At 35.2% G+C, this 15,412-nt stretch overlaps 1 protein-coding gene across 8 annotated transcripts in view; it reads right to left on the bottom strand.

Annotated features, from left to right (window-relative positions):
• The window catches only part of Mob2 (MOB kinase activator 2), a 113,822-nt gene that overhangs the window by 56,525 nt on the left and 41,885 nt on the right, over positions 1–15,412 (bottom strand). For 2 of the 8 annotated variants that reach the window (XM_067791092.1, XM_067791091.1), the window contains exon 2: positions 5,243–6,789. In XM_067791092.1, the coding sequence (XP_067647193.1) occupies positions 5,243–6,291 (1,049 nt within the window). In that variant the 5' untranslated portion in view covers positions 6,292–6,789. Of the gene's footprint in view, positions 1–5,242; positions 6,790–9,379; positions 9,523–9,586; positions 9,604–9,666; positions 9,769–15,412 lie in introns of those variants that run through there. The other 6 variants (XM_067791094.1, XM_067791093.1, XM_067791095.1 and 3 more) reach the window with 5 other exon arrangements.

Raw genomic sequence — 15,412 nt, 5'->3', positions numbered from 1 at the left:
ACTCAACTCGTCTATACCCTCTATCAGCGGCAGCAGCTCACAATCCCTTCATGCCGCTCTTCGCTATGGATTTGGGTGCTACTTATCTTGCCTTAGCTCTACTAGGTTGCTGGGTTGATTCACTGACGGTATGGTGTGGCTCAGCGCCATGCAAAGTCATGCGATTTCTTATACATAGACTTTAGCTTGGCTCTTTGAAACTATGGCAATACGCCAATAACGTGACTTATTACTTTCGTAACTCATTTTGCCGGATTTGTTGTGCTACTGTTTTTTGTATTTGTAGTTCCATATTTTTTCGTTTTTGCATTGCGAATGTTGCTTGGATTTTTGTTTGCTGCTATACACAGCTTGTTATTGTTATTGCAACATAGCACAGTTAGCAATACTTGGTAATTACTTTTTCTTTGCCAATATTCTCCCTCAGCCAGCAACGCCAAATGTTTCTTCATCTTTGATTCGTGCTCGAATGCTCTTCATTTTTCTTTTTTGTTTTGTTGTTTGCTGCTGGTTTATGTTGTTGCTTATGATATTTTTATTTTCTACTTTAAAAAGTTTTGCCACTCAAAGTTTTACTTATACATTTCTTCTTGCGTGTTTGCCAACAATTTTTCTAGTTTCCTTTCGTGTTATTTCATTCGACTGCTTTATAGTTAGGTTCTTTTATTTCAGTTGCACGAATTTTTTTTATAAAAACTTTCAAAAGTTCTCCAACGCACTTACATTCTGGTTACGAAATCTGTTAGTTCTTTTAGGTGTTAATAATTGTGTAATCAATATATTTTTACGCTTTTTAGTTCTTGAGTGGAGTGATTAAATAACGGTGATAGTGTTTTGCTAACTTTTCAACGACCTCTGTGTTACCTATATTTTCCGTGTGTGACGTAAGAGTATATATCGGAAGGATATCGTAGTAGAGATAAAAATTACGGCTTTATTTTGTTGTGATTGCTCTGAATCAATATTAGATAAGACACAAATTCGTTTAAGCGTCCCACGACAGTTCAAGCCAAGCATATCAGTACAAATTCAGCAGCAATTACTATAAGCTTCAGAATGGGTTTTTGAGCCTGCGTATAGGAGAACAACCACTTTGGAAATGTTTAAGCATGGACATGTTAATGATGGTACTAATTGATATGAGCCTTCAAGAATTTCAACAGAGCCTATATTATATACAAAGCACATTAAATTACATTTGATCTACTTTCAGTCTAATATATTATATCGGCTCCTTGTACAACCTAAAACTTTCGAATGGTTTGTATGAAGCAGTTTCTACGTTAGGATATATTTTTTTCATAAGTAGCAAATAGCAAACTGTATGGAGTGATTAAGGGATTACCCCGCACAAAATCGAATATTATAAGATACAAAACCCGAAAAACTTTTCAAAACATCTAGTCAAAATTGAGTCCGATGTTTTAGAAAACTTGTTTGATACTCTCAGCATTAATCTGAGCCTATTTGATAGAAAACATAGTGCAGAGAACCTCCACAGATCTGAATATAGATTCAATGATTTTTTTGAAAAAGGCCGCAAGTAAAATAGGTGAAAAACTTGTAAGCTTAAAAAAAAAGCTTTGACACCCACCAATACTTTTTAAAACAATATAGAGCGGTGTTAGTATTTCACGCAACCCACTAACTATGCTGCTTTCAATGCTAATAATGAAACGTGTTGATCTTCCATGGGACCAACGATATGGAACAACCCTGTATTTTTTTGGTAAGAACCTGAGTAACTCTAGAATAAAATAACGCCAGATAACAATGGCATTTCAAATGGTCGAGCTTTAACATAGTATTTTCGGTTAACAAGGTTTAATGTGGTCATACTAAATCGGTCCCAAGATGGTCGGGCTTGTACCTCAATAGTGCTTGTTACGGGAACGTATGGGATCTATATCCCGCAAAAGAACATGAACATCGATACACTTCCCAGAACCTTTGGAAAGTACAACAACATGAGACCTCAGCATACCAAAGCAGCGGTAAGGTCTACAATAAAATGACTTACTTCATAGGCAGGTTGAAATCATTCTCTAAGGTATCGTAGATAATTGGAACAGCTTTTGTAATTATAATGTTACAATGCTGTTATAATGCTTCATTATTTTGAAGGTTTCCAGAAATAAAATAGAACCAGAATACATACAAGAAGTTGCAATAGCTAGTGAAATATATTATCTACTTGGATGCAAAGAATAGGCTTCTCTCCAAATTACTTCAAGAAAATTATCGTTGGAAGTTTTTCAGATTGTATAGTTGAAGGCCAGACTTAAAGACAGGCTTTCTTATACTTCTTTCACATTGCGCCAGTACTGTAAAACTTCAAAATAGGCCACAAATCCGATTTTATGGCGCAATGTGAATGTAATATTGATTTATTTCCTGCCAGAAGAGTAACTTTCAATCCTGTTCCCTGGTGAGACCATGTGAGGAAAATTGTTTCTACAATATATTTATTGCGGTTTTAACTATTTTTTGTGCACAGCGGGGCATTCATATGGCTGAGTGGACTAGTATAAAGTATGAATTTTGGAGATCTCGAGGTTAATACCAACTCTCGAGAAGCTAGCTGGTGAAAAAGTGAAATTCAGAAACATGTCTTCGTAACCATTGATGTTTGTAAATTTTGTAATTTTCTTCAAATATCAATATTTTTTCGCAAGTTTGCGCGAAATATTTGCATTAAAAAGATATGTTAAGGAAAATTACCATAAAATAACTAAATGATATTTTACTACCGTTCAGCGCTAATTAGCAACTTCAAAGCAACTACAAAACAACAAAAACATGACAATAACTTTGGTTTGAAAAATTAATATTAGCTTAGTATTTTGACTTAAGTAAACAAAACATCAAGTTTTTGCATACATTTGGGGAAAAGTACACATATAACAAAAAACAGCCAACACTAAACTTACAAAAAAATTTAACAAATAAAAAAAATTAGCAAACATCTGTTAAATGTACAAAAGTAACAGCTACTGTGATCAGTTCGGTTGGATGCTGTACAAAAAAATTAAATGCGGCATGAACAGATGGCTATAAAAATAGGCAATTATGACAGCAATTAAAATAACGACCAAAAACCCGTGAGCAGCAAATGGTCTAGCCGACCACAACCGACATAAAATTGTTAAATATTTAATTGGCTGAGTCGATGATTGGGTGACTGGTAAGCAGAATGACTGGGTAACTAAGCCAGCGTTTTACGACTACGTACTGCTGACCAACTGCGCTTCACAGTGGCTGCGGAGGGAAGACTTGTTGATGGTAAGGAAAGTCGTCTGCAGAGAAAAAGAAGACACAGCAACCAATGAGTAAACGATTATAAAACAAACTACTTAGCAGAAAGAGCAGCAAACAATTTTCAGAATAGAAAAACCAAGTTGGTTAAAGAACTAAGAGGTTAATAAAATTTAGTGTTAAAAAAAAAGAGCGCCAAAAGAAAAGGACAAGTACTTAAATGGAAAGTGTATGGAGTGGAAGTAAGAAACGGAATTCTCCAAAGTAACTTCACAAAAAAACATACCCGAAAAATTTTAAGTCTGCAAATTCTATAAGATACATACATATATGTACACCTGATACTCATGCCGTAAGCATAGGCAGAGCTTGACGCAATTCAGTTCAAGTACCCTTCTTCACAAAAATTTCGCTTAGAAATCATATGACGCCACTTGTAATGAAAACTACCAATAATATAATTAAATTGAATTGTTGAAAAATCAAAAAAAAAAACGTTACTGATATGCACATCCAGTCAATAGTCAGCTCTATTCATTCAGCAGCATCAACATCATCGCTGGTATCATCACCAGCCCACAGCAGTCAGCCGCCAGCGGCACTTGGGGGCAGTCAACTTTTTAATTGAATTACCAGGCCGCGAGGCGCAATCGACGCAGTTGTCTAGAGAGCATTGCGTTGAGCACTATAAAGGTAAGTAAATACGTTTAATTGTACTATGTTACATGGATTTTAAGTGTCTACATATGTATGTATTATGTAGTTCAATGTCTGCCTTGACTTTGCAATTTAAACGCAGTTAAAAGGTCAACGTTAAATGAATGAATGAACTCACTTTATTCGTTAACCGAGATGACGTCCACTTTTCTTAGAGTGTGTGGAAGAAAAAAAGTAGGACTTAGATGGGTAAATGCTGTTGCAATCAGAGCGGTTCGAGAATAACAATGCGGGGGCAAGGCGAAACTAGACCAACTTCTAGTAAAGTATAACGTAATGAAATGATTTAATCACAGTCAGAAGGTCAAAAAAAAATTTTTTTTTCATGTATTACAAGGCGTAATTCTACAGCATTGAAGTTAAGATTTGAATCTACTAAGGTTTTTTTTTTACGTAATGTTTCAATTTTTTTTTATTTTTTTTTTTTTTTTTAACAAAGTCCAGCCAAAGTTGGAAGTGTTTTGCCACAGCTATGTATTTTCCGCACAGCATTGCAAAAATGTCGATCGATTGTTGTACCGTTTGCCTTTAATGTACCCCATAGCGAAGCCCAAGCAATTCAATTTTTCGGGTTATTCTATCGAAATAAAACTTTTGTTGTTAGGAGCCAAACAGAGTCAAATTGATATTGCTGCGTGCCATCAAGAGCCTTTAAAGCAAGTACGTGGGCAAACGGGTTTAAATCTCTTGAGTATTCAAAGTAAAAATGGTCATAATTTAGTCGTAAAAAGAGGCCAACTGCATTTAAGTTACTAGTTGGCAGATGTGCCTTTCTTGAACTGGACTACCAGGTTAAAGTGGTCTTCCGTCTTAACACGTCAAAAATTTGGTACCTCTAAAATTAAAAAAAAAAAAAACATTTACACTAAGACTGTTGTCTTTGTAGGGTGCTTTAGCTGTGGAAAAGGCGAGAGCGAAATATGAGCAGGTTGCGATGAAACAAGGTCGCGATATTTCGTTTTTTCTTCCTTGAGATTTTTTTGCGATATATATTAACCCAACAAATTTCTACGCACAAAAACAAATATAAGCAGAATATTCAAACTTTGGACTTTTTTGTGATACTGGCAATTGAGCTTCGCTTGCTGCCCAAAGTAAAGCCAAGTATACCTCTAAAAAAATGTATGATCAATTTGTCGGGCAATGGCCTGGAATATTGCCCTGCTTTCAAGACAATTTCACAGGCAAACAATACCACAAAGTTATTAAAATGTAAATATTAGAAAAATAGATAAATAAAAATAAAAGAAATTCAGTAAATATAACTTACGCCACAAGTCCGCCCAGAAAGGCTACCGGACCGCCGCCGATCAAGCGTATCTTCCGATGACACGAATCGAATAATGAGGTTCTCGTCGGTGCTTGCGTTGTTGGCGACATTGTAATGACCGATGCGGACGATGCCACACTTGAAATGGTTGAGTTGGTGCCAGAGGAGATCGCGGTATTTTGTGTATTGCAACTAATATTGTTCGCGTTGCCAAAACTCGCCGCTGAGGCCGAAGCAGAAAGCGGCTGTGCTGAGAATGCAGATTGATTTGAGGAGGCCGTCGAAGAGGCAGTCGACGATGACGAAGCTGATTTCACTACCAGCGGTGTGGTGCTACTAGCCAATGAGTCAATTTCTGCTTTTAAATAATTATTATTATTATTTGTGTGATTGCTACTGCCAAATGGATAGTTTGTGCTGTTGCTAGGGCAAATACCAGCTGACTGACCGTTCACGGTAGCTGCAGCAACGGTTGCGGGTGCATGAACGTGTTCCACAACAGCAGCCGCAATCAGACCGTTGGTTTTTTGACTCGTAGTCGTTGAACTCAATGCTGTATTAGTTTTAGATTTCTTTATACGTTTAAACGAAATAAATGGTGTGGAGGACAAAAGGCTGCGTGCTGCAGATATTGGTGTGTATGCGGTGGTTGTTGGTATTACAGTTGTTGTTGTTTTTGTTGTTTTGGTAGTGCTTCCCAAGTGTTCTTTAGCAGCCTGCGCAGATGATGATGTGGTAATTTTCATGCCCTTTGTTTGAAATCGATATCCAGTTGTTGTTTGTTTTTGTTCTTGCTGACGATTATTACAAAATAAATTAGATGATTGCTTTTGTTTTTGTTGTTGCTGTTGTTCTTGTTGATATTGCACTGTAACTGTTGCCGCCGCTGCTGCTGCTGCTGCCGCACAGCTGCTCGCCTTCAAACCAACGGCACTGGAGCCGTTAACAGCGCCACCAACGTTGGGGCCTGTGCTGACGTGAAACTTTTGTAGTAATGGACTCGTCGTATTCGTACTCAGTTCCACGATGTGTGTGGGCGTTCTCAACATAATTTCAAAGGTTTTGGTGTACCTCAAGAAGAGGTTTAATCAAGTTGTGTTTGGATAGAAGAGGAAGTGATTGTTGAGAGCGTCTGCAAAGTGGGTCCTCCTCTCGACTGGTTGTTGATTTGTAAGTGATCGTCGTTTCAGTAATTGTTTACTTTATTTTATTGTTCTTATTTGTTTGTAGTTTTTTGTTGTTATTGTTTCTATTTCATCTTTTGCTTTAACGTTTTAGGATTTTATTTGATTTTTTTACGTATGTTGTTGCACACAATTTTCATTGTACATCTCACTTTTCCTTACCTTTTACTTTGTGCGGTGCGCTTTTATATTGTTGTTGTGTTTACTCTTTTTTCATTGGTTTTGTATATATTTTTTTTTTTTGTTCTTTGTGAGTGTTTTATATATTTTTTGTTTTCTCATCGAATTGTTTTCCTTTTTTATGTGCTATATTTTGGTTGAGATATTTGAGTAATTTTCCAAAAGTAAGTATACATGGGAAAACTGAAAATGGTTACAAAAAAAAATGTTGGAGTCAGAAGTCAATGTTTTGTTGACTTTTTAAAACGAATATTCTATTCTGCTGGTCATTCACCATCATCATCATATTTTTTAACGTTAAAACAAGAACCGCACTGCTTTCTTCCATAAGTTACGAGTTAAAATTATGAGATTATCCCGATTTTTTTCTGTGTATTCATAACATTACCTGCAAATTGTGAAAGTTTAAAAAATTATAAATCTACTGAAATTCCTACCAGAAAAAAGAAACCTTTTTAGCAAAAAAGAAAATATTTTGCCGCTCTCGAAATTGAAGTTAATCCCTTTTTATAGATAATCATTTAATTTTTTTTAGAAGTGGCTATTCGTTCGATTTTTTGATCGTCCAGAATTAAGCATAATAAGGAAAAACAGCCAAAAATATATGAATTAAAAAAACATGAAAAATAATTTCGGAAGTTTTTATAGTAATTTTTATTTATCATTGAAAATGTATAAAACTTGAATCTTTTATAATGACTATTATTATTATTATTATTAGGCCTCGATGCAATGCAACCTTTATTTAGATCATGGGTCGCCAAAAGACAGAATGCCTGGAATGCAGAATCCTGGTTTAGATTTATTGTGCTGAACCCTACAGCTTTTCACTGTATATAAAGTAGAGCTTACGATTTCTCGAACATGTTCGAGAAGAGATTTTTCGCGAGATTCGAGAATCCAGCTCACAAAAGCGACAGAGTTATGTATTGCGTAGATTTAACTCACTTAAGTGATATTGTAGACTACAATGTCCCGTATAGCACCCAGTGAGAGTTCGTAGGTCCTCTCTTCTTAGATTATTGGCCAGCCAAAGCGACGCAATCGCATGGAATGTGAACCGGAGTTTTATCCTCCAGCTCACCGAAGCGACATACTTGTGTATCGGGTAGATTTTTCTTACTTAGGTGATATCATAGACTAAATTCCCCCTTGAATGCTACTAAAGACCTTTGCTTGGCTAGGTATTTGCCAGTTCATTACCTTCACGTACCTCATTCCCGGGAAACCACATCTTAAAAAACCCTTATTTTTGGCTCCCAAACCATTTAAGACACCAATGCATTCATTCACTAACTTAGAAACAATTGTGTATGGCTATCTGGCTTTCTGCCTGAAATATAGTGTGGTAGCACATAGTGCTTCAATTTCTTGAAGTTCGGCCTACAGATGCCAGCTCCTGTTTTGTTTTCATTAAATTTTGATCCATCTTTGAACCAGATCTTTGAGCCAAGGTCTGTATATACGGGATTTCTTATTTTTTATAAAAAGGGATAAAGTCTTCGAAAATGAAATTTCCTTAGAACTTCCAATTATAAGAGCAACCTATTTTATTTTTATTGAAAGGGGGTTAGTTTATTTCTTATCAGTAAGGCCCACTTGCAGAACGGAAAATTATCTTTTTAACTCAGAGTAAACTTAACATGAGGGGTTAACCTCATACATGTTTGGCCATTCTTTTAAATTAACTCTGAGCTAAAACAATTAACTTCCCGTTGTGACAGTGAACCTAAGGGGGTAAAAATTTAAAGGGCTTTCAAAGCAAACCTTTTTTAATTGTAAATTTCTTTTTTTTTATTTTGTTTTAATTAGTAATACATTTTTCTTTTGCAATTTTTTTACATTCCGTTTTCCCCACCATTTCCAGTCAGTGTCTGACAAATCAAAAATTTCCATTTGTCAGCAGGCCTACTACCAAAATATCGAAATTTTCTGCTAACTTGGATTTTTTTATTATCATTTTGCAGACCTGTCTGTTTCAACAAAGTTGTTTTTAACTTTGAGAAACATCATCAATCATCGTTAATTGCTGGCAGCTAAACTATTCCCCTTAAGTCGCTAGGAACACATAATTTGGCAGAGTGCAAAAGCATTATTAAATAAAAAGCTGGTAGAACAAATTTTCAAGATCAGCAAATATGTACATATAACTCACGGTTCTGACTAAAACTTGGAAGGCACAAAGCTTTGAAATCCCAAGCACAGCTGTCACTATTTGTTTGACTATAAACTGACTTCATAAAAGAATTACCGCATTTTCAGCAAATATTATTAATATTTTATGCATAAAATTTCGGCCTTCAGTAATACTCGATTTACCTACTCAAATTATACAATTTCACATACATTATTTACCGCGAGCCCTTGAATTGATTTATTTGACCGAATTCATATCGCGTGTGAGCGCGTGAAGGGAACACAAAAACAAAACATGTGAACAACAAAATAATTTAGAAAATTGTTGAGAAAAACACAAACAATTGTGAAAAAAAAAATATTATAATAACAATAAAATAGCATACAAATGACAGTAACAACAATAACGTGTGGTTTAACCGCATAAATCCGCTTATTTCCTAATGGGATTTAATACATAGTTACCAGGGTTTACTTGCAACGCCTACTTAAGTATTTTTTAATTTATTTATTTTGCTTCTCTTGCTTCTAATAGCTACTTTGCCAAATGCAAGTTCCACTTTGATATTTTGGCGATTAACCTAACTACAAAAAAGCAAGCAAACAAATCACGGAACGGAACTAAAACTTATCTGACTTGTGTGACTAAACATGTAAACTGATTGGCTGGCTGCCTGCTCCGAATGCGTGCCTGCTGCGTCTTACGCAAAACACGTTCGCGCCACTAATTTAATGTGAGTTTGCACACTTATTTATTGTTTTAAGTTTTTATTTATTTTTTGTTAATTCCATTTACACACACATTTACACGACAGCATTAACGTCAAACCAAATAAAAACGCACCATATTGGCGAAATTCGATTAGTAATTCTCATTCAAAATGATTAATTTTTCACACACAACAAACGCCGCACGCAACTCACGTCAATTGCTACCGTTTATGGTATGGAAAATTTTCGTTCATCAGAAAACCGCATAACGACCAACAACCAACCAGTCGATCGACGAAATAAAAATAACTAAAATATATCGTTCATATAAATCAGCAACAAACGCGGCGCAATAAGGCAAAGCTAACCAAAAGCAAAAAAACAAAAACAAAAAACAGAAAAAACATATTTGTGGAACAGCTGTTGTCCGATCTCTGACCACCACCGATCAGAGCTTTGGCCTCAACGTCAGCTTACATACCTACATGCATTTGCGGTTTAAGTCTCTCGTCCGTGCTGCTGATAAGGGAAGAACCATAGCTGTCGTACAAACTACAAACATATGTTAATTTATAATCTATAAACTCAATTCCATCCATATTGGTTTGATTAAGTTTTATTTTGTATATGAAATTATCTACAGTAGCGAATGAAAGTATTCGTATAAGTTATATACAAAAATTTTAATTGTTCCTGATTTTCAGCCAGGAAATAACTTCATGTTTTTCTTTGTAAAGCTTTTCGCCCGATATTTTTGAGACCAAAACTTCATCAGGGGTCATGTATTTCCTTTATGCAACATATCAGAGAATATTACGGATACCTGTGTCTATGTGCACTCCAAGGCATCTCAAAGACCTTTGGATATATAGAAACGACTTGGATATTTCATATTTCATATTCATATTTCATATTTCTTTATTCAGTCTATGATTTACAAGAATCTTACAGACTATATTAAACATTATTAAACATAAGGTTTATTTACAGTAAACTTAATTTAAAATGGAAAATAACATATTTTTAAAACTTCGACGAGATATCGCAAAATCAATACAATAATTATTATTGATTGAGTTAATAGCAATTAGAGCGCGAGTGATCGGGCCATTAAGTGCGTAATTAGATCTAAACTGGTCAATTACAAACATATTATATTGGCGCAAAGTCCGTGATGGAACATAAAAGTTCAAAGACTCTAACAGTATCGGGCAATCAATATTGCCATTGGAAATATCATAAATAAACATTATAGATGTAATTAATCTTCTACTTTCTAATGTGTGAAGATTAATTAGCTTACACCTAGAGATATATGGAGGGAGAGGCAGATCGAAGTTTAAATCGTATAAACAGTACTTCATGAATATTTTTTGCACACGTTCGACTCTCTTATTGTGTACCTCATAATAAGGACTCCATATTATGGAACCATACTCAAGCCTTGACCGCACAAAGGCATTATATAATAGTTTTTTAGTATATGGGTCCTTAAACTCGGATCCATTTCTTTTAATAAAGGCCAGTAAGGAATATGCTTTGGGGATAATAAAATTTAAGTGCTCGGTGAATGTAAAAGACGAATCAAATACAACACCTAAATCCCGAATTTTATTCACCCTAAGTAACGGCTTATTAGAGACATAGTAAGACGAAATCAATTTATTACATAATTTGGAATAAGTTATGTAATAACATTTGTTGGCATTCAGCGCAAGCTTATTTTTACAGCACCACTCATTAAAATTATTTAACTCAGATTGTAGTATGAGAGTATCAGACTCGTTCTTGATTCTGAAAAAAATTTTCAAATCATCAGCGTAAAGGAGATAATTGCATTGCTTGAAACAAGCACTTACATCATTGATAAAGAGAATAAAGAAAAGTGGGCCAAGGATACTACCTTGGGGCACACCTGAGGTTGCTACATAAGGCGATGACTTTACGTTGTCAATAACAACAAAATTTATCCTATTGGATAAGTATGAATAAATCCATTGTAAAAATGTTGAGTGGAAACCCATTTTTCGCAATTTAGCCAAGAGAGCTGTGTGCGAAACTCTGTCAAAAGCTTTGGATATGTCCGTATATATGCAGTCAACTTGACAACCATGAGTAAAAGACGAGATGCAGTAATTCGAAAAAACGACCAGATTAGTTACTGTTGAACGCCCCGGAACAAAGCCATGCTGACATGGGCAAATATAACGCTTAACTGCGGACGATAATTTAAACATCACCGTTTTCTCAAAAAGTTTTGAAATCACGGGAATCTTCGATATTGGCCGATAGTTTGTAACGTCAATTTTACTACCACTTTTATGAATAGGTTGAATAAAAGTAGTTTTCCATTCATCCAAAAAGATACCAGACTTTAATGATAAATTAAATATATGCAACAAGGGCTCTGCAACGGAAGCTACACATTGCTTCAGGAAAAAAGATAAAAATTCTTGATAATCACATTGCTTGGAGCTCTTGATCGTCTGAATACTTAAGATAATATCATCAATATCTAGAACTAATGAGGAGACGTCGAAACAGGACGTTATCTCATTCAACATATCCCCGTCGTCATTCCATAGATCATCAGTAGCAAAGTTTTCTTTAAAAAATTCTGCAAACAAATTGGCTTAATCACTAGACGATGATGAATTCTTGCCCTTGTAAGACACAGACAACGGTATTGTTGAAACCGATTGTTTGGAGCGAATGAAATTCCAAAACGATTTAGGATTCGATTTGATATTATTTTCGAAATTGAGAATATATCTATTGTACAGAAACTTATCAAGACAATTAAACTCCTTCGCGTAATTCAGATATTGTTGCTTGAGTTCGGGACTTCCTGATTTTTTAAAAAGTTTATGATATTTATTACGCAAATTTTTTAGAGTCTTTAAGCTTTTGGTATACCACGGCAACTTGTAAACCCTTGCCGGGAAACGAGGAATATTAATATTCATTATTTCCGAGATATTACTTTTGAATAAGTCAAAGCAGTCTGAAAGATTGCGATTATTAAAAAGAGACTGCAAGTCAATATTTGAAATCAAATTATTGATCAAGGCAAAATCACATCGGCTATAATTGAAACCAACTTCATTATTGAGTTTAATATTTCCAAATTCATAAAACTTAATCTCCAATATCAATGATACGTGATGTTTATCAGTATTAGATAACGGGCAGAGAGAACGAATTAAATTATAATTAAGATCATTACTAACAAATATAAGATCGAGGATTTTACCTAGCGTATTTTCAAAATCATTTATTTGAACTAACTGTAAACTATATTATTGTATATATTATATTATATATTATAGTCACTATTAACATATTTTATCTGCTCATCGTTCAAGTGAATTTCAGGGTAATCTAGACAGTATGTTGTGGATGTCACCACACCCCAATATAAAGCTCATAATAAAACTCTCCTTTCTGCATTTATGCTTTATAAAACATATCTGATCTCGATATTGGTTAATATTTCTGAACTTTCATTTATTTCAATTAACTGACGTATTTTTGTACAATTCATTTTATTGAAAATAATCAAGAACAAGCAAACAGCTGTTGGGATAACTACACCTAGTACGGAATTCGCCTGGACCCTATCTAAGCTGCTTTTGATTTTGAAAAAAAATCTCAGTCTCAAAAAGTCTCAGAGTTTCCCTTAGAACTTTATTTCTAAAAAACCTATATAAGCTGCAAAGTATATTGAATTTATGCCAAGTTGATGTGGTTTTGAAACAAATTCTAGAACAGTGCATTCTGCAACCAAATTTTTAAAACGGGTGGTTATTCAATAAGAGTTCGATATGGGGTGTTGGCCGTTCTTTAGACATATTTGATATAAGGCATTTTTTTTTTTGTCAAACGTTTCCTGAGATAGGTCAATGCTCCACTCAGCAGTCTATATATAAAATCAATTCTGTGGCATCACCCAATTCCGGAAAGAGGGCCAAGAATTGACCTTTCCTACAATAAACTTATTATTTAACGACTAATTTTGAAGGTGCTTCAACGAACTTTTAGTTACGATCTCTTTCAAACTCTTCTGAATTTCTCTAAAAAGTTATTGTATTTTAAAAATTTTCTTGGTATTAGAATTTTTGACCAAACTGTGTCTGCTTAAGAAGTTATAGCTCAGATAGTATTAATGTCACCGAAATGTTGGGTGAATCTGAAAAATCTTTGAAAAATGCTGAAGAAGACTGAACTTTTGATTAAACGTCCATCTAAGAGCGCGTAATTAACTTGGAATGAGATATTCGCCCATGTTCAAGAATAAAATACTGCACTCTTTTAATCAACTGTTCCAATACTTTTGTCAGGTACTGTTAGTGCATATGCAAATAAAAAAGTATAATATTACATGTTACCATATGTGCTTATGAAAGTACTTATAAATGTGCATATTCAAGTAAACTGACCGGCTGTTGACTTCGTCTGACGCATCGACTTTGCGTGCGAAATCAGTGCCATAGCAACAATGAACGAAGCGCTACATTCCAACAAACATACCTAGTGGAACGGTGGCACTACGGTAATATGATTAATAAAGGGCCTTGATGTAGTCATGCTCAGCCAGATGAACCACTCGTAAGCTTTTGATAAAAGTAAGTTGAACTTTCAAGGCCAAAAAGTAATATACATGCTTAATTATACTTAAAATATTTATTTGAAGGTCATGTTTATTAGCTGCTTTTGGAAAATTAGCACTCGAAATTAGAATAGTAACAATCCGTAGGTCGTATGTGCATACTTAATGAAGTGCATAGTGAACTTGGCGCCTATGTGAGGCATAACGTAAAATCAATATTAACTATATACGCTAGTTTGTTTAATAGAATGGAATATAAAGTTATAAGTACTTCGTTCTAATTATTCCGTTGCATAAGTTACTACAGTTTGAGTTCACAAAAAAAAAAACAAGAATCACCCAGTTTTCTGAACCCACGCTTTTTCCATAGTCTATCGAATATAGGAGAAGCTGATCTTTTACTTCTCTTGACAGGCGGAATCAATGCGCTGTTTCTCCTGCTCCGTTACGTCAATATCTTCTTCGAGTTCTTTTATTGTTGTTGTTGTTGAGACTTTTTTAAATAAGATAAGTACTGCCAGTGATTACCCCGTAGCAAGAGATACTCGAAGAACTTTCCAATATAATGACGGTATATTCGGGTTCTGGGATCTATACCCTATCCTTTGCTATCGACACTTATCCACCACCTCGAATCACGCGTTTGTGCGTTGCCTTTGATGGTCTGAAACATCTCGTTCAAACCATTTTAAGGACATTATATTATTGAGCCCTATCAACTTAACCAGATATGTAGTACCACCCCGCTTAATCGAGGGTTAGTAGCGGTTTACTCGCATCGTCTGACAGGACCATAATCATTAAAAATATGTCTTTCTTATGACACCCACCTCTCGTAAACATCTGTCTAAAGGTATTGCTAAAAATAATTAGCGTCAGTCATGAACTACTTCGCCACGTTATTCATCCTTTCGGGCACGTTAGGTCCTTTTGGTTTCTACAATAAATCCGTAGTATTTGGCTTGTCAACCGTTATGCCTTCTATTGTTGGCAAAATGAAGTTACTCCCTTCGTAACTGCCACTTGCAGTTGCCTCCTCTCATGGGGTCCCTCTGCCATTTATCTTAAGACCTACATGTCTTGTCGTTGCGCATAGCGCCTGCCTTACTCCCCAGGGATAGCGTCCTTTCTGACTCCTAAAAGCACGCTTATTGCTCTAACCGGTCGCGGCTTCTTCATTGCGTTGAGGCATTATCCTCCTAATGCCAGTTGCAGAATCATGGGCTTCTATCGTACTGTAAGTTTGAATCAATGCACAGTTTTTGACCTGCTTATTCGGCCTCGTGGGACCATGCCAAGAACTCACCCACAACTTCGGTTGTTCGACCAAACGCTCGACAATTCAAAATG

Source organism: Eurosta solidaginis, chromosome 5 (assembly GCF_040869045.1).
Source record: "Eurosta solidaginis isolate ZX-2024a chromosome 5, ASM4086904v1, whole genome shotgun sequence".
Taxonomy (NCBI): Eukaryota; Metazoa; Arthropoda; class Insecta; order Diptera; family Tephritidae; genus Eurosta; species Eurosta solidaginis.
This window is presented reverse-complemented; position numbering and strand designations above follow the sequence as displayed.